Source organism: Acyrthosiphon pisum, chromosome X (genome assembly GCF_005508785.2).
Source record: "Acyrthosiphon pisum isolate AL4f chromosome X, pea_aphid_22Mar2018_4r6ur, whole genome shotgun sequence".
Taxonomy (NCBI): Eukaryota; Metazoa; Arthropoda; class Insecta; order Hemiptera; family Aphididae; genus Acyrthosiphon; species Acyrthosiphon pisum.
Window position 1 is genome coordinate 110,368,969 of NC_042493.1, and position 22,206 is coordinate 110,391,174.

The following is a 22,206-nucleotide window of genomic DNA, read 5'->3' on the forward strand; positions in this document are numbered from 1 at the left end:
GCTAGTGTAACTCAGAACAACTTTGTGAATTTTTAGATGTACTAATCATTAAAAATCATTCATTACGAAAAAAGATAATGCAGTTTTAAGTTGAAAATAGTTTAAAATGGCTCTCTGAACAATTTGATATTTTGAGATAGCACCTTTTGGTTCTGAGCCCACGAAACTTGGTAAATATATTTTTTACTATGAACATATAATAATCAAATTGAAAAAATATGTGTTTTAAAATTTAAATAATGATTAGAACAAAAGTTATTACACAATAATAATATGGTTATAGTTATAATTGCATTATTATGAAATATGAACTTTCACTGCAAGGCCTAAATATTGGGACCTATTGTAACTAGATTAAATCATAACATTAACACAAAATAATCAAAAAAAAAACTATATTTATAATAAATTTATTATAGTGATTGTAATTTGTAACTAAATTGTTTAATTATCCTCTTATATCTTAAATAATGGATTACTTGTTCTCATATATAATATAGTCTGAAATCTACAGTGTATATTCTCAAATCAGATTCAGGGAGGTATAATTGGCACAGAGCGGTGAGTGGTGAATGAGGTTCACGGTCTGAGAACTGTCTTTAACAATTAAAACTTTTTTCAAAAAAATTATAGCTTATACTATTTTTTATCATGATAATTTTTTTTTTTTAATGACAATATTACACATTTTCAATTTAATTTTATATATTTCGAAGCTAAATATTTTTAGTTTCAGTTTTTCGATGCATACAAATCAAATTTTCGAAGAAGTAGGTATACTTAGTTAAGATAAACATCATGCGGAAGTGACTATTTTATGATGGTGTATAGGTAATAATGAAATTTAAACTAACGATAAACTAATACCACATTTATTAATAATATGATAATGATATTATATGTTTATTTAATCTTGGTTAAAACCATAAGCGTTAATCCATTACGATTTCAGGGAGGGGCTAACATTTTTAACATCATTATGAGTGGGGGCTTCGATCCTACACAACTGAAAACTATACATATTTTGGGGGCTAATAGGATATTTTGGGAGGCTAAGCCCCTTTAACATCCCTGTGATTTGCGCTCATGGTTAAAACCACGGACTGAGATATAGCATTGTCCTTGGATAAAACACGTGATTTTGTGGCCAATTGAGTAAAGTATGCTCAATATTGTACAATATTATGTTTTTTTAAGTTGCAAGTTTACTGCAGTGCTGTATAGTTTAATACAATTTTATACTTTTTCATGGTCAAGGCGGGGGGGGGGGGGTTGAGTCCCTTAGCCACCCCTTGGGTATGCCACTACTATGATATTTATAGGTATTCTAAGTACATATAAACATATTATATTAAGGAAATTATTTGGGCAGCTGCGAATAAATATAATACATCATTAGTATAGGTAGAAACGGATTAAAATTACAAACAAAACCGGTCAAATCGTTAAAATTTCAAGATCGAAATCAGTTTATCGTCTTATTTTCTCGTTCGGTTTATACGATTTAAAAGAGTTAAATATTTTAAACTATATAAATGTTTATTTTACAGTATGTAATAATATGTATATTTATTTTATTGTTGAATATTAACATTTGGTTCGCGTGTCTTGATGATCAGATCCGCGAACAAATTTTATCCGGGCCGCAGACAAAAAATAAAAACCCATATTACAACATTCTATAATCTATATTCTATGTGTTATTATTGTAAATCATTATTTTTGTTAAATATTATTGGTTTTTACCGATTCACCGACAACTGTTGATAAATTGGTCGCAAAGTTTATCTTATCTAAACTTTAATTGGGTAATTGTTCAACTACCGTAAGTTGTATTACATTGTAATTTTTTTGTATTAGTTGCATTGATTTATTTTTTCGATTTATTATACGGTTAGGTCACGGTAATTTTTCAAATGTTTGTAATATTATTTATTAATAATGTTTAAAAACAATAACAAATAATAAATAAAAAAATAATGTTCTCATAAGTCATTACATCCAATTTCAAAATAATACCTATTGTCCTATTATATGTTGAAAATATGTACTTAGAATTTTAATGGCTCACGAAAAATTTTCAGATTCCTAATGTAGCCTTCCAAAAATATTAGTTGGTGACCCCTGTCCTAACTTGTTCGAGCAATTATGCAGCCATTCCAGTTGTAGAATTAATTATAATTAAGAACTAATAAGAAGACCTTGTTAAGTATTAACTATAATATGTAGGTAGAGGTGCAATATTCATCTATACCTAAATAATTCATTTTAAAAAATAAAGTATAAAGCACTTTAATATAATTCATTTTTATATAGTTTCTACTTAGTACTTAAGTGTCATTATAATTTATATGTGTAATGATATTTTGTCTGTAAGTGGTTATTGAAAATATATTTACAAGTGGAGCTGTCGGAGCTGATGTGTTGAGAATACAGTTTTTTTTTTTAAGTTCTCATTAGGCTAGGTCGAGTAATACCTATAATAGCGTGTAATATTTTGTTATTTATTCATGTTTGGAATTAATTTCAATTGATAAACTATATTAGGTAGGTACTTAAAAATATATGTGACCGCGAGTGCGCGATTAAAATATAGCTTTTAGCTATACACTGAAAGAAACAGACAACAAAATATATCGAAACAGTAAACGCGTAAACGCACCTACCTTTAAATTATGTGGAAAAAACAAGACACTTACAGTAGTCAGTAGTAATGTATTACTATTAACTATTAAGTATTAACTAAATTGATTCGGGTGAGTAGTGCCGTAGTGGACTACATAATGACGATGTATTATACCTGATGGAAATATGATACATTGGTACAGTACCTAAATAATCACGTACTTTACGCCAGCCCCCCCCCCCCCCAAAGGAAAATCTATAAACAAACTATACAGATATTTAGCACGTAATTCGCACGAATTCGCACGCCTATTTTGAAAATTCGCACGTCACGTGTCCCCCCCACAAATTTTTTGATTTTCTAGGGAGAACGATCTCGAGCAAGTTTTTTGTGTAGCGTAAAAAACATGTACTTGTATAATAATCACTAATACATAATTTTATAATATTATAATATGTCGGTAAAAAAAATACAATTTTTGGTCAAGACGTATGTAGATAGGGTAATTCTTAACGATTTTTATCGCAAATATATTGCTTGTATTAGTATTTTGAAATTATACTGCATGTCGTCATCTTACTCTTGTATCGTTTTAAATGTAGGTACCTATTTATTTTACTCAGAACAAGCTTCTACAGTATTGGTGCTAAATTAAAAAAAAAAAAAAATGTTTTTTTGTTAATATAAATTTATAGTTAAATTAAATTAAGTTTAAATAATAACAAAATTTTTAAAAAATTTTCTGAATATTTCAGTATCTACCAGTAAATCACATGATTTCGTATACATAATTCAAACATGTGTTATCCTTATCAACGTCGATACAATTTTAAAAACCACTGCAAGTATTACACTACTATACTTAAAGTTTTCCACTGAGCTGTGCATATTATATAATTTAAAACGTATATTATTTTGAAACATTCAAACACTTGTAAGATTACGATTTTCTCATTAAATCGAAGCCCTTTTTCAAAAAATAAATTACTATAATATAGTATAATGATATTATTATCGTTGTAAACAGTAAGTTAATAAGCTGCATACTATTATGATTATTTATTTATTTCAGTTAGTTGGTTTGGTTTTGGTTACATCATAAAGTTTTCATTTAGAAGCTATGGATTTAATGGATAATTTATGTATTATACTCTACTACACAAAATTTTTTACTGCAGAAACATTTGCTCATGTTATTACAGAAAGAGTCAATGGACATGAAAAATAATAAGAGGATTATAATACAGAGTACAACAAATAATCAGAAATGATAGTTTGTCTGACGATGTACAAAAGATTGACTACACTAGTGACAGTAAATAAAATTTTATTACTTACCTAATGTCTTTAATTATAAAATTTTAACTTTAATTTTTATGATTTTTTTTTTATATAAAAATGTAAATAACCTGTTTTGTTATTCTAGTGTTATTATTAAAATTATTAATTTTTTTTTATTGGCCTAAAAAAATTAAAATAGTAAGCAACTGAATAATTAATAATATTTATTTTTGTTTTTAAGCTACATGTTGTTATGCACATAATAAACTAAATAAAATATTAAACTTTAAATATTAATATTTTTTGCTTAACAATGGATGGTTCAAAAAAACATTCTTTAGAGACTATGTTGTTAAATCCAATAAGTGTTGATGCATTGAATGATATAATTTATGAATCAGAAGAACAGCAAAAAAGTGTTTATGATAGTGGTCACATAATTGTAGACAACTATGGATGCATAAAAGTAACTGTTTATTTCAAACACCTAGTTCAGTATTAAACTTTGTTCTATAAAGGATGATAATGGACAAAATGTCAGAGTGACAAAATATACTTTAAAGAATGAACATAAAGTTGTTATTGAAATCATTAATTACGGTGCTACCGTTATTTCCTGCTGGGTACCAAATTCACAGGGCGAACTAGAAGATGTTTTACTTGGTTTTGACTCAATTGAAGGTCAGTAGTATTATAATATGTGAAACTTAGTCATCATTATGTATTTATGTCAATGTGTTGATCAGACTATAAGTTACACAACACACACTCCATTGGTGGTACATTAGGCAGAGTAACAGATTATATTAGTAATGGTCATCTCGAAAATGAAAATGGTGAAATATATGAACTAATCAAAAATCGTGATGGTCATCACTTCAATGGTGGTGAAAAAGGATTTGATAAGGTCATGTGGGATGGGTATGTGGCAGATGATGAACTGGTATTAACTTATTCGAGTAAAGATGGTGAGGAAGGCTATCCAGGAACATTTCAAGCTCGTATAACATTTCGTTTGACTTGCAAAAATGAATTAGTTGTAAACTACGTTGGTATGACATCAAAATCAACTCCAGTAAATATGGCCTCAAATATGTTCTTCAATTTAGCTGGACAAGTAAGAACAATGAAGAACTAAACATTATTCCTGATTTAATATTATTTTATGCCTGGAACTAACATATTATAGAACACCGGAGAGTCTGAACTCATGAATCATTCAATTATGGTCAATGCCGAAGAATACGTGGCAATAAAACAACCAGAGCGAAGACCTGTTGGCTTGATTAAAAATGTGCATTACACATGTCTTGACTTGCGTGTTCCAAGATTATTAAAAAAAGCTTTTCCTCTTGTTCCTGGTTTTGGATACAATCATACATTCAAATTGTTCAAAGGAAAAGACCGAAAAGCATTTAATCTAGCAGCCAGGTAAAAATAAATTATAATTGTATCGCTCAAAATACTTGTTTGCAGTTAAAACATTATTTTATTCAGCTTAGTACATAAACAAAGTGGTCGCTTGTTGGATATTTACACGGATATGCCTTGTATCCATGTAAATACTGCTCAAGATTTTCCCAATTATGGTAAACCGTTATTCAAAGAAGAGGTTCTGAAGGTAACCAATATAGAAGCACCGTTAGCAAAATTTAATAAATATGAAAATGAACAAGAAAGTTTTATCTCTGAAGAATATAAATTTGCGAGTGACGCAGAACTAGTAGAAGAAGAACACAATTTAGATTATGACATCAAACATTCTTCAACCCATGTTAACCATGTACAGGAAATCAAGCCCATCAAAGGAAAATGTAATACTATATATAACAAGCATTCTGGAATTTGCATACGTCCTCAACTATTTCCAGATGCCGTTACACATGTAATGTTTTTGATTATTGTTAATTTATACATAAACAAAATTAATTTTAATATTTGGAAATGTTCTAGAAAAACTTCAACAGTATTACTCTCAAACCATCAAATATGTATAGCCAGCAAGTCATTTATAAATTTGGAGTTATTGCTTCAACTGCTTAAGATGATTAAGATATAAGTCAAAATAATAATATAGTTTACCGAATTGAAAATAACTCATTATTTGGTTTCAAAAAACCAAGTGTTTATAAATAATAAAAATGATTGTATGTTTATATGTGGCTTTAAACATGGAAACTACTGAACCAATTGGCTCATTTTACACACATATCCTAGAGACTATGGGAGCGTTTATAGCATCGTTTTTCAACTCTTATAGATTTCCATAGGGTGGCTCAGTCTCACACACGAATTTTATTTTGGCTCACGAAAATAGTTTTTTTTAAAATTTATATACCTATAGGGTTACCATTGATAACAGAAATAAGATACATTTATAAAATTTTTTATGCATATGTAAATTAATGTTTGTTTGTCCTATATAGACTCAAAAACGGTATGCCGACACTTGGGTGCAGAAAATTGGGCGCGGGACAATAGGGCGCGGAAAATTGGGTGCGGGACTTTTAGGCGCAATGACAATTGGGTGCAAGACAATTAGGAGCGAATATCAATAGACGGACTAAGGTTTGAAAAATGGTGATATTTTAGTCTGGTTAAATATCCACAGTTGTTCAATGCAATTAAAAATATTATTAGACCTTTTATTATTTTTTTTTTTTCACGTCCGGTTTATAGGCGTTCGGATAATCAGCGTTCTATTGTACTTATCAATATTATTGCCAAAATTCCCAATTACAATACATATAACACGGATAAGAATTTATAATCTAATAATACGATACGGGTTTTGATACTTATTTAGTATATCACGTTCATGCGCTGGTAACACAATTAAGTGCTAAATAATTTGTGTTATATGAAATATTTCTTTTTACAATGTGTGAATTCGTTAAAAGTGAAAAGAATCGAGACCTGCTAGTTTTTAAAGGTTATTTTTACAAATTAGAACGCACAACTAATGAAAAAACAATTTGGCGCTGTATTGAAAATAATAGTAAAAAATGGCCGGGTCGAGTACATGTAGAAAAGGGAGAAGTAACAAAAGAAAGTAAGTGTGAACATAATCATCGGCCGGATCGTTTGAAAATTGAAGCAAAACAGGCTATTTAAAATATGAAAAAAATAGCAAAAGAAGAAGAGCTGAGTTCACAAGTAGTTTTGAGTACTATGTTGAGGTAATTAATTTAAATTATTTTAAACTAATAACTATAAATAAACATTTTAAGTTATTAATTATAAAAATATATGAATAATCGTTTAAATTATCATATATAGGTAACTGAATCTGTCGCAAGTAAATTATCTGGAATTTCTTCAATGAAAAAAACGATATAATGTATTCGTCAAAAAGAAATTATGGCACCAGCAAATCCTAGAACATTAGATGAGCTAGTAATTCCTGCGGAGTACAAAACAACAATTGATGGTAAGCCATTTTTGTTATATGACAGTAGCGATGAAAAATCAGGAAAACCGCGAATTTTAATTTATTCGACAGAAGAAAATTTAAATTTGATGACTAATTGTAACAATTGGTATGCAGATGGTACATTCTCTAGTGCACCATCTATTTTTTACCAACTATATACCATTCATGGTATACAATACAGTAACGTTTTGCTATTTTTATTCGCTCTCCTTCCAAATAAAACGGAAGAAACTTATGTCCGTTTTTTTGAAATAATTTTAAATTTAAAACTGGAACTTAAACCAACAACTTTTATGCTTGATTTCGAGCTTTCAACCATAAATGCAATAAAAATGGTGTTCTCAAATACGTCATTACATGGATGTTTTTTTCATTATTCGCAAGCTCTATGGAGACATATCCAAGATAGCGGGTTAGCTATTAAATATCGTGAAGAATCTAATTTCGCATTGAACATTAAAAAGTTAAATGCATTATCATTTGTTCTTCCGCATTTGGTAATTAATGCATACGAACCAATTTTGGAAACTGAGTTTTATATTGAAAATGAAATCTTATTATCAGATTTTTTGGATTATTTTGAGAGTACGTGGATTGGGAAATTATGTCGTAATAAAAAACGTCGAAATCCCAGATTTCCAATAGAGCTATGGAATTGTTACAATCTCGTTAAATATGATATTCCTAAAACAAACAATTCAGTAGAAGGGTGGCATAATTCATTTAATTCAACATTAAATGCACTTCATCCTTCGATATGGAAGTTTATCGAAGCGCTAAAAAAAGAAGAAAAACTTAATCGTTTAAAAATGCATCTATTTTTGGCTGGAACAGAACCAAGACAAAAACTTAAAAAATATAAAGACACAGCTTCTAGAATTAAGGCAATCTGTAATGATTTTGAAAATCGCAGTATAAACGATTTTTTAAAAGGCATTGCTCAAAATCTATCATAATAAAAGTTTAATTTTATTTTTTTATAAATATAAACTATAAAATAGTATTTGAAAACAATGTGATAGTATTCTCTACTTAATTATATCGTCGAGTACGTGCAGTACCTAATGGAGTCGACAGGAGCGACCCAGCCGAGTGGGTCAAGTACGCCAAGTTCACCAAGTGCCGGTACACCAGAAACATGGTAGACGCGAGCAACGGTAATTTCAACCTCATGGTGTTGTGCTGAGGCGAGGGTGACGTTCGTCCATACACAACCACCCAGAGTTGGATCGAATAATGAAAATGCTCGCCGGACAGCTGACCGAAGTGAAGTTTACATGGCCCGAGAAGTCCGCAGTCGACGGCAACGACGTAGACGAAGACGACCAACAGCTCCAGCCCATGTGCGAAATAGGACGGACGTTCCTAGAAACGGACGGCGTGTGCCACATAAACGGTCAGAATATAATGATTTAATAATATAAGAGTTACCTTAAAGTAGTAATATTATGGTCTCGATGACTTCCAAGTATATATTATTACGTATATCTGCACACGTTAGGGGTTAGGCTTGTCCCCTTCAACGACTCCATAATTTTTAAACGACGAATTTCCGTATAGACCGAAGTCGATCTTTACAACGTGCGGTTCGTATATTATATAGGTTTGCCTAGAACACAAGGGGTATAAGTGACATTTATGACAAATCTGAGATAAGTGCACAGCAAAAATACGAATTTTCCGTTTTATATTGTAGTTGAGAGATATAAGTGAATTATTTGCTATGTGCTGCGATCTAGTAGTAAATTCATTTTGAATTAGCTGAAAAGAGATACAAGTTCACATATTTCAAGCGCGATTATTTCGAAATTCAAATGATGTCACTTATACCCCTTGTGTTCTAGGCGCCTCTATTGAAATCGTTGTTTTTCGCGCGGTGTTTCTTAAAATCCTGATAGTTATTTATGTATTCGTTAAAACCATAATATAGGTATTATTTCCATTTTCCATTGTTATTTAAACACGCGTTATAGTTCTGCAAGTTTGAAGTATTAAAGTTTAGGCGGGCGAGAACGAGAACAAACTGAGCATGTGTACTACTTTATAATATAATATTATAGTGCCTACGGGTCCATATACAATATTGTATAACATATATTTGCCATGGCTTTAACTTTTTAAGCAAATGGTCCAAATATATTATAAAGTTTGTAGGTAAGTGAAGAGAATACAATCAATAATCGTATTGTACCTATAACTAGTGTTTGAAGTATGAGAAATATTTCATGAAATATTTCATTTTTATTTTTTAAATATTATTTTGTTTTATATTTTTATTATAATATATAAATTACAATTATAATTTATATTATTGCATGTGGATCGTTAGCAAGAAAACTATATACCTAAGTACTGGTTTCCTTTTACTGTTTCTTTTTAATATTTATTATGTTTTTTGTTTTATATAATTATAATACATGTTAACATTAATAAGAAACAATGATCTTCATAACATAACATAATTATTACATTATATGATAACACATTATATGATAAACATTATACCCAAGCGTTTTTTTTTAAATTTATATTTAATTCCATTTTTATATTTTTATTTTTATTATGTTTTTTTTATATACAATTATACAAATACATGTCATAAGGGTTCTCGATCAAGAAAACTCTGATCTGATTTTTAACATATAACTATATAAGTTACCACGTACATGGTACATATACAATATACCTATCTATTCCTTATTTATTTTAAATTTTTACATCAAATAATAGGCACAGCAAAAAAATACAATATTATATTATTATACATTAAAACTAAGAAAAAAATGTGTGTCAATGACTAATGAGGTATATAATTTATTTAGGTTAATTATTTAATATTTTACAAGACAAAACTACAAAAATAATGATAATTGAAATATTTCATGAAATATTTCACGAAATAATTCATTTTTTTAAATTTCATGAAATTTTCAAACACTACCTATAACCTGTAGCCTGGCTGTTAAATATCTCCTGATTAAATATAACATTATAATAAGACGTATTTTATGGACAATTCCTTTTTTAAACTATATGCACTGAAAAAAATATTCAGTTAGGACAACTGAAATACAGTAGTTACAACCATGCTTACCGGTTGGCTCAGGGACAACAATATCTTAAGTTAGAGTAACAAACTCATTTTTGTTAACTAATTACTGTCATGGATACAAAGTAGTTTGTTTCAAATACAATACGTAATTTAGGTTTGCTCATAAAATTCAAAACTAAAAAGTTATAATTACAAATTAATTTGTAGGTATGCAGGATAATATGTCATAGGTGTAACAAAACAGTTAGTTAAATTTGTTTGGTATTAGTTACAATAACAATGAATGTTCTTGGTGGCTTATAAGTCATTTTGATACCACTACAGAACTCATTTGTTGTAAGCACATACTCTATAATTAATACAACAATGCAATTTTGTTAATATCGTTGTTTAGATCTGTTATCTCTACAAAACAGACAGTGATAAATTAATTTTATTTCTGTTACAATAAATTACTAAATATTTAGTCGGTACGACGGTACAGTGCTCAAATTGTGGGGGCTCTTCTTTTTTTATTTTTTTTACCATTACCCCTCTAATTGTTTTTCCCAATTTTCTTTATAAACTATAACCTAAAGTGAAATAGGAACAATAATTACTTTCTACTTAATTGCATCACCATATTATTTTTCCAATTTGAGCACTGATACTGTAAGCATAATGGTTATAATTAGGTGAAGAAATATTGAAATAAAATAACGACTGCCAAATTGATTTTCTTATATTGTTTATTATACATAATATATTTTCAAACAAATTTTATGTTTTAGGTATTTTAAAATTTTAAGTAGGTACATAAAATATATTTTTCACATAAATAAAACAACAACATAATTTAAAAAGGACTTCTTACAGTAATGTATTTTGTTCCATTTGATACAACATTTAATGTATTTGGTACATGAGAAAGGAGAAGATCCTGAAATACATAACGAATAATATCTGTTTCTGGTAATGTTATTTCATAACAGTAAACATGCTCATCAAAGCCAATTGTCGTTAAAATGTTACACTCAAAAATTACCCTGTTTTCCGCATAAAGAAAAACATTTTTTACAATTGCAAATTGAGGATTATTATCGTCTAAAATGCCCAACGTCAATATAGTTTTAGGTTTGTAACGAGTTCCTCCCACTTCAGCCCAATTTACTCGAAATATTGAATCCTCTACATTCAGATTTAGTTCATTTTGAATTTGATGCTGTTTTATAGAGTCCAATTCTGTTTGAGGTCCTACTTTTATTTTATTACATAATTTACCATTAATAAATGTTTCATTCAACTTAAGTTGGTGTTTGATTGCCAAAGTCTTGCAAATGTTACGCCTATTGAATGAAGACCTTGCTGAAATTTTCGATACTTTATGTTTCGCTTCGTATCTCATAGACCATAAGTGAATTACGGGTCCAAATTTTTTAATAAATGAGTGATAGTGTGTTAAAAAATGAAATTTTGGTTTTAAACGATTTTTACTATACTTTAAATAAAGATCATTCATTTCAGCAACTAAAGTCTGAAGCATTGAACAACTATCTAATTCAAGTGATGTTGATAATATAACATCTATAACTCTCCGCATAGCAATATATAGACCCCAAACTGGTTCTTCTGAGGGTACAAAATCACCAACTAGTAAACCAAAGTACCTTACAAACGTCAACATTTCGGATGCAGATTGTCTGATATTTCCTTGTATAATATAATCTTCAGTAAGTGCACACGGTTTATTGTTTTCAGGTCCATAGTCAAAGCAAAATAGTCTGTCATTCAATACTTGTAGCGTAAAAAGCTTTAATTCCTTAATATAGTATTTTAAAATGAAACTCATAATATACTTAGAACACCCTTCTAGCATGTCGTGCATGACATCTACTCCTAGTTGATCAAACAAATTAAAATTATTCACACTAAACCAAATACACTCTTCTCTTACACCAGTAGCAGACACATCATTCAGTGATAATTGAGCATAATACTGGTCAGTATGTCTTAATAAACTCTCATCTTCATAACACTGAACCCACATATCTTCTTTTCTCATTGTACACATTCTACATGGAAAGTTTGAGGAGAAACTCTCAGTAAAACCTGTGATGGAATGCAACCCTAAGTTGTCACCTAATATAAGCCCCAACTCAAAATACAATTTACCTTCATAATCTGGTGTACTTATTTCAATACCAGTTTCTTGTAAAAAATTTAATTCATCCATTAGAGGCTGAAAAATAATCCTATTTCCAAATTCAACCCTGTCAGAAGAATGAAAAATTAAGGCAAGAAAAATGTTAGATAGCACTGTAGAACGATAAGAAGGGAGACATGGTAACGAGACATACACTCCTCCTAATTTATGTATTCCAGAATGGCTACCCAGGGAATTTCCGCTTTCAAAATCGTCAAAAAAAAACGAAAAGGGGAAAGACAACGCGTTCATTGTGACTAACAGCTCTACTTTGCCAATATGTGCCTTGAATAAAGTTTTGAATAACTTTATTATCTGATTTCAAAGTTTTCATATGGTCTAATGTTTCAGAAAGCACATTTTGTACTGAAAAAAAATTTTTAAGAACATTTCGTAAAGGTATAAATTGTTGTGTACAGGTAGATGGTTCTAGAATGGATATACCACTTTTAACAACTTTATTGAGTCTTTGACCTATAACCATTTCTTTTGGTTCTATAAAAGAACCTTGCTTATTAAAATATGAAAACCTTTTATGTTCAGTTTTAAAATTGTTTAATGCACTTTCAATATCTTTTACAATATTAAAAAAAGAACCAAAACATTCTTTCGACATTTTACCTTCAGACAACAATTTTTGTGCACTACTTTTAACAAAAACACCAATACCTTCTGAAAGTACTGTTTCCATACCATCGACAACAATTTGAACAGCATTTCTGGGCATTATAGAATTTGCATACAAACATGCTAGAAAGGTACTTAATGTTTGGTTCAAAATTTCGACTGGTTCTATGTTAAATTTGCTATTACTACTCACATTACATGGAGGCAAAAAATCAGAATTAGTGTTAGTAGTTGCTGTGGACTCTAAGAGAGTATTGTCTTCGGGTAATACTTGTGAATGTGATGAAATCTGTACTAAATCTTTTCTATGTTTTAATAAATGTTTGGTATATGAATTTTTTAAGTAAAATAACCTACTACATTCTCCTTCAGCACAATTATACACATCAAATTTATGATCAGAATGTTGAAAATCAAAATGTCTTAAGAGTATATTAGTATTAATAAAAGTTTTTTTACATAAAAAACACGTAAACATATTGTTTTACAAAACTTTAAATATAAAAATTGAAAATAATAACTAAGTAGTGGGGAGTTCTTTAAATTTAAAAAATAAAAATATTCAGTTTTAAATAGTTATTCCAACATCTGATAAAAAAGCATTGACTGCTGTAAAGTTTTTATCTAACGGTGTATTTAATTTGTATAATCCTTTTTGAATAAAATACCAAATAGCTTCACTCTCTGATGGATATTTAGCGTTAAGTGTGATTATAATTTTGAAGCAGCAATCGACTGCTGAAAGTATTGAATTTAAACGATAAAATGTATTATCAACAATCACAAAGTAATTAGAAATCTCTTTTAAAGAAGAACCCACTATCAATACAAATGGCTGTAAAGTTTGGCCTAATCCTACCAACTTATCTCTTCTTCTTGATATTGTTTCTTTTACTTCGGCACTACTCAACACATGTGTTATAAAACCATCCCTCATCTCTACTTTCGATGGTCTCCATTGCAGTTTTGCTTTTTTCCCTTTAGAAATGGATATGCCAATCAGAAATGGTAGACACAGTAATACAGCAAGATTTGAAATTTCCTCGTTTTCTAAAAAAAATAAATACAAGTTTTAATAGGTACTTTAAAATAATAATTTTTTAAAAAAATCCCTAATAATCATTTTAATAATTTATGGATTCTTTAAATTTTACTGTTTAAAGTATTATTATTATTTTAAAACAGAAATTGTCAAACAAAAACCAAGAAACATTAACTATTTTTTATACTATTAAACTTTTAACCTTTAAAACAAACTACCTACTGAGAAAATATAAATACCATTTGTTTGAATACCTATAATTTAATCATTTATATTATTTTCAAAAATCAGATTAAAAGAAAAATGATTATTAACAATTAAAAACAATTTGTTTTTTACAATGTACCTTCAGAGCTCAACTGCACATACTCCTTCAAAAGTTGATTGGTTGAAAGGTCCTTGGATTTATTAATTTTCTCTGTTGCCAATTCAAAAATTTTATTTTTGCACAGAGGTAAACTTTGATACAGTCGATCACCAAATCCAGGATAAGCCACATCAAAGTCCTTCAAAATCTGAAAAAATGTTTTATTTTTATGATGAAAGACACAAACATATTTAAAATATTTCCCATACTCACAAGAGTATACCCAGCAGGTTTTCTTAAAGATGGAAATTCCGCCATATACTCAGCAATAGTTTGACCATCTTGAGACATTAATTTCTTTAGTCGAGTATTAGCAGTAATGATCCAGTTGTTTTCAACAATATTCCACGGATCACTTGAGTTGTGCAACCAATTCAAGTTATCTTCAATTAACGCTTCATTGTTTTCTGTTTTGTCGTTTAATGAGCGTAATGATTCTGGTAACAGAATGGGAGATGAATGTCCTGATGAAGATGAAGTACTGTTTCTAGATGGACTGATTAATCCAGATTTACGGTAATCTCTTCTTTTATTATAAAGACAATCGAGTAGTTTCCCTTTTGCGGCTCTTTTAAGTCCTGGCCCATAAGATATGTATGGTATGAAATATGTGGCAGTATGTTCCTTATTAAAAATTGTTGTTATTTGGTATGCTAAATCTTGTAATCTTGATGATGGTACTTTGCGATTGACATCGTCTTGAAGTTCTTTGTTGATTATTATATTACATAGACGTTTTCGGCCGATACTATCCAGTAGTCCACTTTGTGAGTAAGTTGCCAGTAACGCTCTACCAGCATTTGCACTCTTGAGCAAATCTAATAGCTCCTGAGAAAAAAAAATAAATAGAATTATCACTAATTTGAAAGTTAAGTTTTATTTAAGTACAAAATATAATCAAAAATGAGAAAGTTTAACAGAATTTCCAACAATACATTAACTACATTAACTTAAAATAATTTCATAAGTTAAAATTTAAGTTATAAGAAATAATGCATAAGTTTAAAGTATTGAAAATTTACTTGATTAAATGCATATAGTAAATTGAATACATTGTATACTTGATAAATTAGATTACAATTTTTACTTACTGAGTTGAATGGCTCAGCTTCAGATACATCTTGAGATGTACTATTTTCTTTGATAGGTAATTCATCAAGTTGAAGATATACTGTATTGCTGAACGTATTATCTTCAAAAGATTGGGGTGATAAAATCTAAGAATAAAATTGTAAACTACAGTTAGGTATCTACAAAAAAATTACATTAATTCGATTCTTGGTAATAAATTTTAAAAATAAGTCGAATATAATGTTCTTAATCAATATAAAAATTTAAGTTAAATTGAGTAAATAATAATAATAATAAAATTATGTATTTTAAGTGTAACAATACATAATTTACGCGTAAAACTAAATAGGTACACTTTAAATGTTATTATATATTCCCCATTAAATAAAATCTTTGATCAAAAATGGACTAATTTTAACTAAGGTCAAAACGAAGTAAAGAAAAATGGCAATGCCTAATAAACTTTAATAATATTAAATTAAATTTTTAACTAAATCAATAAAAGGATATGAAGTGAACCTTATAGTATGTCTAGAACAATGCAAAATACCTTCTTTTGAAGTGTCTTGTACTGTCAGAGCTAGCAATTTTTGTCTAAAATAAATATAATTTGTCGGAATTTTCTGACAAAAGCTAACATACCTGAGATAAACCACTGTTGCCTATTGTTTGTAAGCTGCAATTATCTTCAACTGTTACAGTACAGCTGCTAGCTAAACTACTGATAGCTAAGCTACTGCTAGATGTTTGTGAATCAGTAACCTTAAGAAATACATTTTAAGATTTAATCAACAAGATATAATTTCTTACACAAAAATGAAATGTAAAACTTTAGGTATCTAAATTAATAAACAAATCTTAAAATTAAATATATTAGATGTATGGCAACAGTTATACAGTATAACGATATGCATTATATGAGTATATCACATTTTAAATAGTACCAAAGCAATAAAAGCAATGACTAATTTAATAACAAGTGATTAGTTTGCACCCATGTATTTGTAAAAATGTGTGGAGGGTGGTACTGGTATAGATGAGAAATAGAAAAAATGAAATAAAATTATTACTATGTTTGAGACGCTTGAGGTATTCGGCATTCCTGATATAATTGCTCTCCAATCTTCCAAGTTTGATATAAAGCGAGCTCTATGACCAACTGAAGGGATAAGTTCTTTGATCATATTTTCTTCTTTTAAGAAGAGAAGATTTTTTATGTCTATGTCATTTTCTAGGTATAAATATGATTAATATTTTTAAATAATTAATTATTTTTATTTAATAGTGGATCATTTTTTTTCATTATAAGCCAGTTGCTTGCTTGCTTATTAAATTAAGTGTATTTAATCATCATTGAGTAAATTTGGTTTCCATACTTTTCAATCATTATAGCAATATAGCTTTATAATTTAAAATGGTACAAAAAAGTAGTTAAAGTAGTTAAAAAGGCAAATTCACATAGGTATATAGTTGCTGAAATTTATTTTTACACGATGACACGCCTCTAAAAATGAAAGCCCTAGAAAAAGCATTTTAGCAAGGTGGGCCTACGCTGATCACAAACGCATCATTTCAATGTTATAATATTAAATGCATAAGTATTAAGAAAAAAAACTAAAAATTAAAAATGTGCTAATACGGAAAAGTTGAAGCATGTTACACGTGTTTTACACTGACCTTTTCGTTTTCTAAGTTAGTAATTATGCTAAATAATTAATAAGCAGGTAGCATTGGCAAATGGCAATTATCTTCAATATAATATATTATATATTACTATATTAGGCAGCCAGTCATTACCTAATTATTAATAAAAGAATCTTACCTTCAAATACAGTAATGTATTGTTCTAAATTCCACGCAGTCAAAAAATCTTTGACATCCTGATCAGCCATTATCCGAATACTATAACTTTTTAAACACGATATAGTAGACACACTTAATACGCAAAGTAAATAATAAACTAATTATTATTTTAATAATTAAATAGTAAAATTGTTTACGTGTATATTGTAACGTCGTGTTACTTATAAGTCAACAGCGGTATAGAAACGCGAGATGCCGAAATCGCAAAGTGAGTAAATGACCATTGACACACTAATACACACACATTGTACTGGTTAGTGGTTACTGGGTTATTCCGTACTTCGGTAGTTCTAACAAAACATTACTCTGATATCTGTTATGTTTATAGAACTTTTTGTATTCATCACTTATCATAATCGTAAAATAAACCAAAATACCAGTGACACGTACTAAATATAGAGTTGTTTTCTCTTTATATTTTGTTGTTCCAGCTATATGCTTTGTTGTAATCACATAGTATACTTTGGTTATAATTACCAATTTTCAATTGGTAATTTTGACGGAGTATTTAATTATACAAACAAGTATGATTTGTTAGAGACACCAAATATTCTGGTAAAAGTATTAAATTGCAGTATGCACTATACACGTTGTATCAATTACAAAACAACTTGTACTTGCAACTAAAGTGCGATTAACAAAAATACATTTGAATATATCACAGATTACATAGTTATACCAAGTGTACAGTTTGATCTGTTTTGCTATATTCTGGTTATGCCTACAATTTCTTATCTAACTGAACACTTCTGTTAATTAGATTAATCATATTTTTTTCAGTGTACAATTTAATTTTACGGTATTTTAAATATATACAATAAATATGTATCAATGATATGATCATACTGCATTTGCTATCCGCGACAAATTTAGGAATGCACCATCTATCGGCTGCTATCCCTTTGCGCGTATCACATATTTCAGCTATAGATGGTTTCTCTATACTATCTATACTCAATGATAATATATATAACATCGGTACGGCTTAAAGCTACGGCAGTTCGTCCGCGGACACATACGTCGTGTCCGGCGGTAACGGCGAAACAGAACGATTGGTGACGCGGAAGACGGTCTGGAAGGGCCGTCCGACAGTGTTGCCGCGTTTAGCAAAAATGTAGCTAACATAGCGTTATAAGCTGTTTACAAAATGTGCTACAAAAAACAAAATTAATCTTGCGTCACTTCTTCTGACAGAAAAAGCTGTCAGATAACATTCTTATAGAGCTTACTTGCAAGTGCAGTTGTTGCTAGGTCATATAAAAAACACCGAGAATTGGGGATGGACGTTGCAAAATAATATTTTGTCACCAGTAACCACACTGAAAAGCTCCAGCACCCGATCAGTTACTTAAATGTATATCATGTATCAAAGGTCGTGGTAAAAACTGTGGTTGCCGAAATGCTTTTCAGTTTTGAGTGCTCAATTATACGTGGACATTACAAAGGCCAATGGTGCACTAATTCTATAAAAATAGAGGTTGATTGTATAGGAAATTATACACTTGTAGAATTATTAGATGAAACTGTAGAAAAAGAAGAATACGAAACATAAAAGTATAATCTGCCTGGCCTGATATAGTATAATTAACTTTAAATTATAATCATTTTTTTTTTACTATACAAATTATTTGTATGATATCATAAGTTTAAAAAATATTAATTTTTACTATATTTATTATGTTCTTCTAATTGAATCGTTCACCTTTAGCTTGTAGAACATAAAAATATATTTAATACAGTGTAAAAATCTAACAGAAAAAGAGAGAAAATTATAAATAATTTTTTAACTGTCAATTGTGAAACAAATATATCTTGCCAAATATTTGTTTAAATGAAAAAATACAAGAAAACTTTTTTTTGTAAATTGTCTAATAAATAACTTTTATTTGAAACTTTTTTAAATATTTGTTATATTTTTTGAGATATTCAAAAAAGCTCATATTTTTTAACTTTCATGAGCTTATAAAAAAGCTCCAGTCCGATCAACGGGGACTTTTAGTATGTTATAGGGCATATTTTATTAAAAATTTAAAAACAAAATCTTGGTTGGAATTTTTTCCGCCATTTTTTCTTCTTTGCTCGGCCTAATTGTAAAATGTAATATATTGTTTAATCCTGTGATCTATTGATGGTTTTAAAAATTAAATAAACACAATGGTCCATAAATGCTGTGTATGTTTAAAAAGCAATGAAAAAGGTTTTAATTTTATTTAAGCAAGTTTTCAAGTTGGTGATATATATTAATTTAGAACTATCGCATAGATAGTTAGAATTTTTAATAACAATTATTAGCTAAATACGTATTTATTTATGCAATATTTAGCATAGGCGCACAGAAAAAATATTAACCAAATAAATTTTAGTGACAACAATTTAGTTGGTCTAATTATATTTTAGTGAGGTTTGATACAATTATGTACTGACATTTACTATTAAGTTATGGTCAGATATTTAGAAGTTGTACCAATAAAATATAGTTGGCATGTTTAAATTATATTTAGATACAACAAAATTAAATGGTTAAATAAGCTAAAACTTATAGTTGATATTATTTAGAACTATTTACTAATAATACTAATTGAAGTAACTAAAACTGGTGTATGCATATGTCGAGAGCTAAACGATTATCAATGTTACTAGGTATATTATTCAGTTGGAATAATTATAAAATTAAGTTTTATTATTTTTGTCATAATTTTTTTAGATGCATAAGTAATACAACATTTCACGCGTGTCCATTGTCCTAAAATCCGTACGTCGCGCATTATCCGTTAATATAAAAATTACTCATAATAATATAATACCCATGGGCCATGCTATTATTTTTATTCACTCATCACTGCAATAATTTCCAGTTTCCACTGCACTTTTGCATTTCCTTGTGTCGTGATGTACTAATGTGTATATACCTACATAGGTACGTAATAAATGTTTGACTGTTCATTTGTACCTAACTATTTATTTATATCGTGCTTGTACACGGTACAGTCAGTATTATAATCCGTTACAGATACCAAATTCACGTAATGTGAGTTGTATGTATAATATTCAATATATTTCATAGATTATTATTAATACAATTATTGCATAAAATATATGCATATTAATACATTGTGTTTTTAAACAATTTTTTCCACTCTGAATGTAGGTAGGTACCCATAAAAAATTTTCTATTTTTTATTTTAGATTCTGACCGGAGCAATGAATGTATTGATTTTATAATGATATGTGTTATTTATTTTTTATTTTTATTTGTAGTCCAGTCAAATTAGACGAAAAAAGGGGTTCAGCTCGGAAAAATTTCCACCTAGCTGAATTTTGGTACACATCTTTATTACATCGTTGTAAACAATGTGTAAAATGTCGACCTCGATATCATGTACGCGTTAAAGGTTATTCTAGGTCAAAGGTCGAGGAATTGGCCTTTTATTTAATATCTCTATTTTTTATTGGTCGTAACAAAAAAAAGTTATAAGTACAAATTGTAGAAGAGGTAATTATCTACAAAAATGGTCTTCTGACATTTTCACGTCAAGTTCATAGTTTTTCCGTTATAAGGCCAACAAAGTGTACACTTTTAATGAAATATGATTTTTTTCGCTAAAAACAAGTAGCCTTTGCGTTCATATCTCGTTTTATACTGTTTGTAAAATAAAAAGTCTCAAACAAAAATTTTAGAAGACAAAATTATCTACAAAATGGTTATATATATATATCCAATCGTTATACAAATTGTAATGTTTACCATACAAAATTACATTAATATATAATATTGTATTATATTATAATAACGATAATAAGAATGCATTCGTTTCCACACCACTATTGAGGTAGAAGCATGGTGCGTTTTTAGTTTCTGAGTGGAACGATGAATGTATTGATTTTACAATGATGTGTGTTTTTTTTTTTTAAATTTTTAAATTTTTAAAATATTTTTTTTGTGTCTGTCATCACATTTTAGGACAGTAAAAGTGCTTGGATTTTCATCGACAGTACCTTTTCTAATAGGAAAGTGAATCTAGTTAGGGGGTCAAAAGTAAAAATTTCCCAGTAGTTTTCAAAAGCGCCGTGAAAAACAAAAGACAAATTTAGGAAAAACGGGAATTTTTACACAAAATCGGTTTTCGAGAAAATCGATTTTGGTTTTTGGTACAACTCTAAAACAAATGACCGTAGGTGCATAAAATTTTGACTGAATGTTTATATTAGCATTTTCTATACACCATAACATTTTCCAAATATTTTGATTTATTTTGAGCTGTTTACGGACATATTCAGTTTACATATTATTTAGTTTTTTTTTCTATAAATATCAATAAAATTTTATATGTTGGTTAAAAAAGCTTGAAAATTTAATAGAAGGTTCCTATTATATTGTTTCAAAGGCAGATGAAAAAAATTAAAAATCCATAGTCACAATTTTTTTTATAAGCATCTAAAGTTCAAATATTGACAAAATACGTAAAAATGACGAAAATTTGCTAATTATTTTTAGTTAGAAATTCATGAAAAAATTTCTTTTTAAATCTAAGACTTGAAAATGTAATTCGAGATTTCTCATAAGTTTGTCTACCTTTTTAAAAAAAAAATGTCTACAAGCAAGTCAAATTAAATTTTTATGAGCGTTTGAAATTCATACTTTTACAAGATTTGATATTCACT

At 28.7% G+C, this 22,206-nt stretch overlaps 3 protein-coding genes across 3 annotated transcripts; 2 read left to right on the plus strand and 1 right to left on the minus strand.

Annotated features, from left to right (window-relative positions):
- The first annotated feature begins 4,220 nt into the window (after nt 1-4,220).
- On the plus strand, nt 4,221-6,012 carry LOC100162498 (aldose 1-epimerase-like). The gene is made up of 6 exons (XM_029485394.1): nt 4,221-4,325; nt 4,399-4,588; nt 4,654-5,024; nt 5,097-5,338; nt 5,405-5,792; nt 5,861-6,012. Exons 1-6 carry the CDS (start codon nt 4,221-4,223, stop codon nt 5,948-5,950), a joined length of 1,386 nt encoding a protein of 461 aa, XP_029341254.1. The 3' UTR covers nt 5,951-6,012.
- A 1,255-nt stretch (nt 6,013-7,267) lies between these two features.
- On the plus strand, nt 7,268-8,296 carry LOC100571980. Its single transcript, XM_008191692.1, has one exon. It carries the CDS (start codon nt 7,268-7,270, stop codon nt 8,294-8,296), a length of 1,029 nt encoding a protein of 342 aa, XP_008189914.1.
- A 2,931-nt stretch (nt 8,297-11,227) lies between these two features.
- Nucleotides 11,228-13,301, minus strand: LOC103311882. Its single transcript, XM_008191693.1, has 4 exons — nt 13,196-13,301; nt 12,992-13,069; nt 12,837-12,940; nt 11,228-12,610 (listed from the first exon to the last, which is right to left on the minus strand). The coding sequence occupies exons 1-4, from the start codon at nt 13,299-13,301 to the stop codon at nt 11,228-11,230; spliced, it is 1,671 nt and encodes a 556-aa protein (XP_008189915.1).
- Nucleotides 13,302-22,206: the final 8,905 nt, after the last annotated feature.

Coding starts and splice junctions, on each gene's coding strand:
- LOC100162498 (XM_029485394.1), top strand. CDS start 4,221: ATGGATGGTTCAAAAAAACATTCTTTAGAGACTATGTTGTTAAATCCA. Junction 4,589..4,653: donor TGGTTTTGACTCAATTGAAG/GTCAGTAGTATT, acceptor TGTGTTGATCAG/ACTATAAGTTACACAACACA. Junction 5,793..5,860: donor TTCCAGATGCCGTTACACAT/GTAATGTTTTTG, acceptor GAAATGTTCTAG/AAAAACTTCAACAGTATTAC.
- LOC100571980 (XM_008191692.1), top strand. CDS start 7,268: ATGGCACCAGCAAATCCTAGAACATTAGATGAGCTAGTAATTCCTGCG.
- LOC103311882 (XM_008191693.1), bottom strand. CDS start 13,301: ATGCCCAGAAATGCTGTTCAAATTGTTGTCGATGGTATGGAAACAGTA. Junction 13,070..13,195: donor ACAAAAATTGTTGTCTGAAG/GTAAAATGTCGA, acceptor GTTCTTTTATAG/AACCAAAAGAAATGGTTATA. Junction 12,611..12,836: donor CATATTGGCAAAGTAGAGCT/GTTAGTCACAAT, acceptor ATTATTTTTCAG/CCTCTAATGGATGAATTAAA.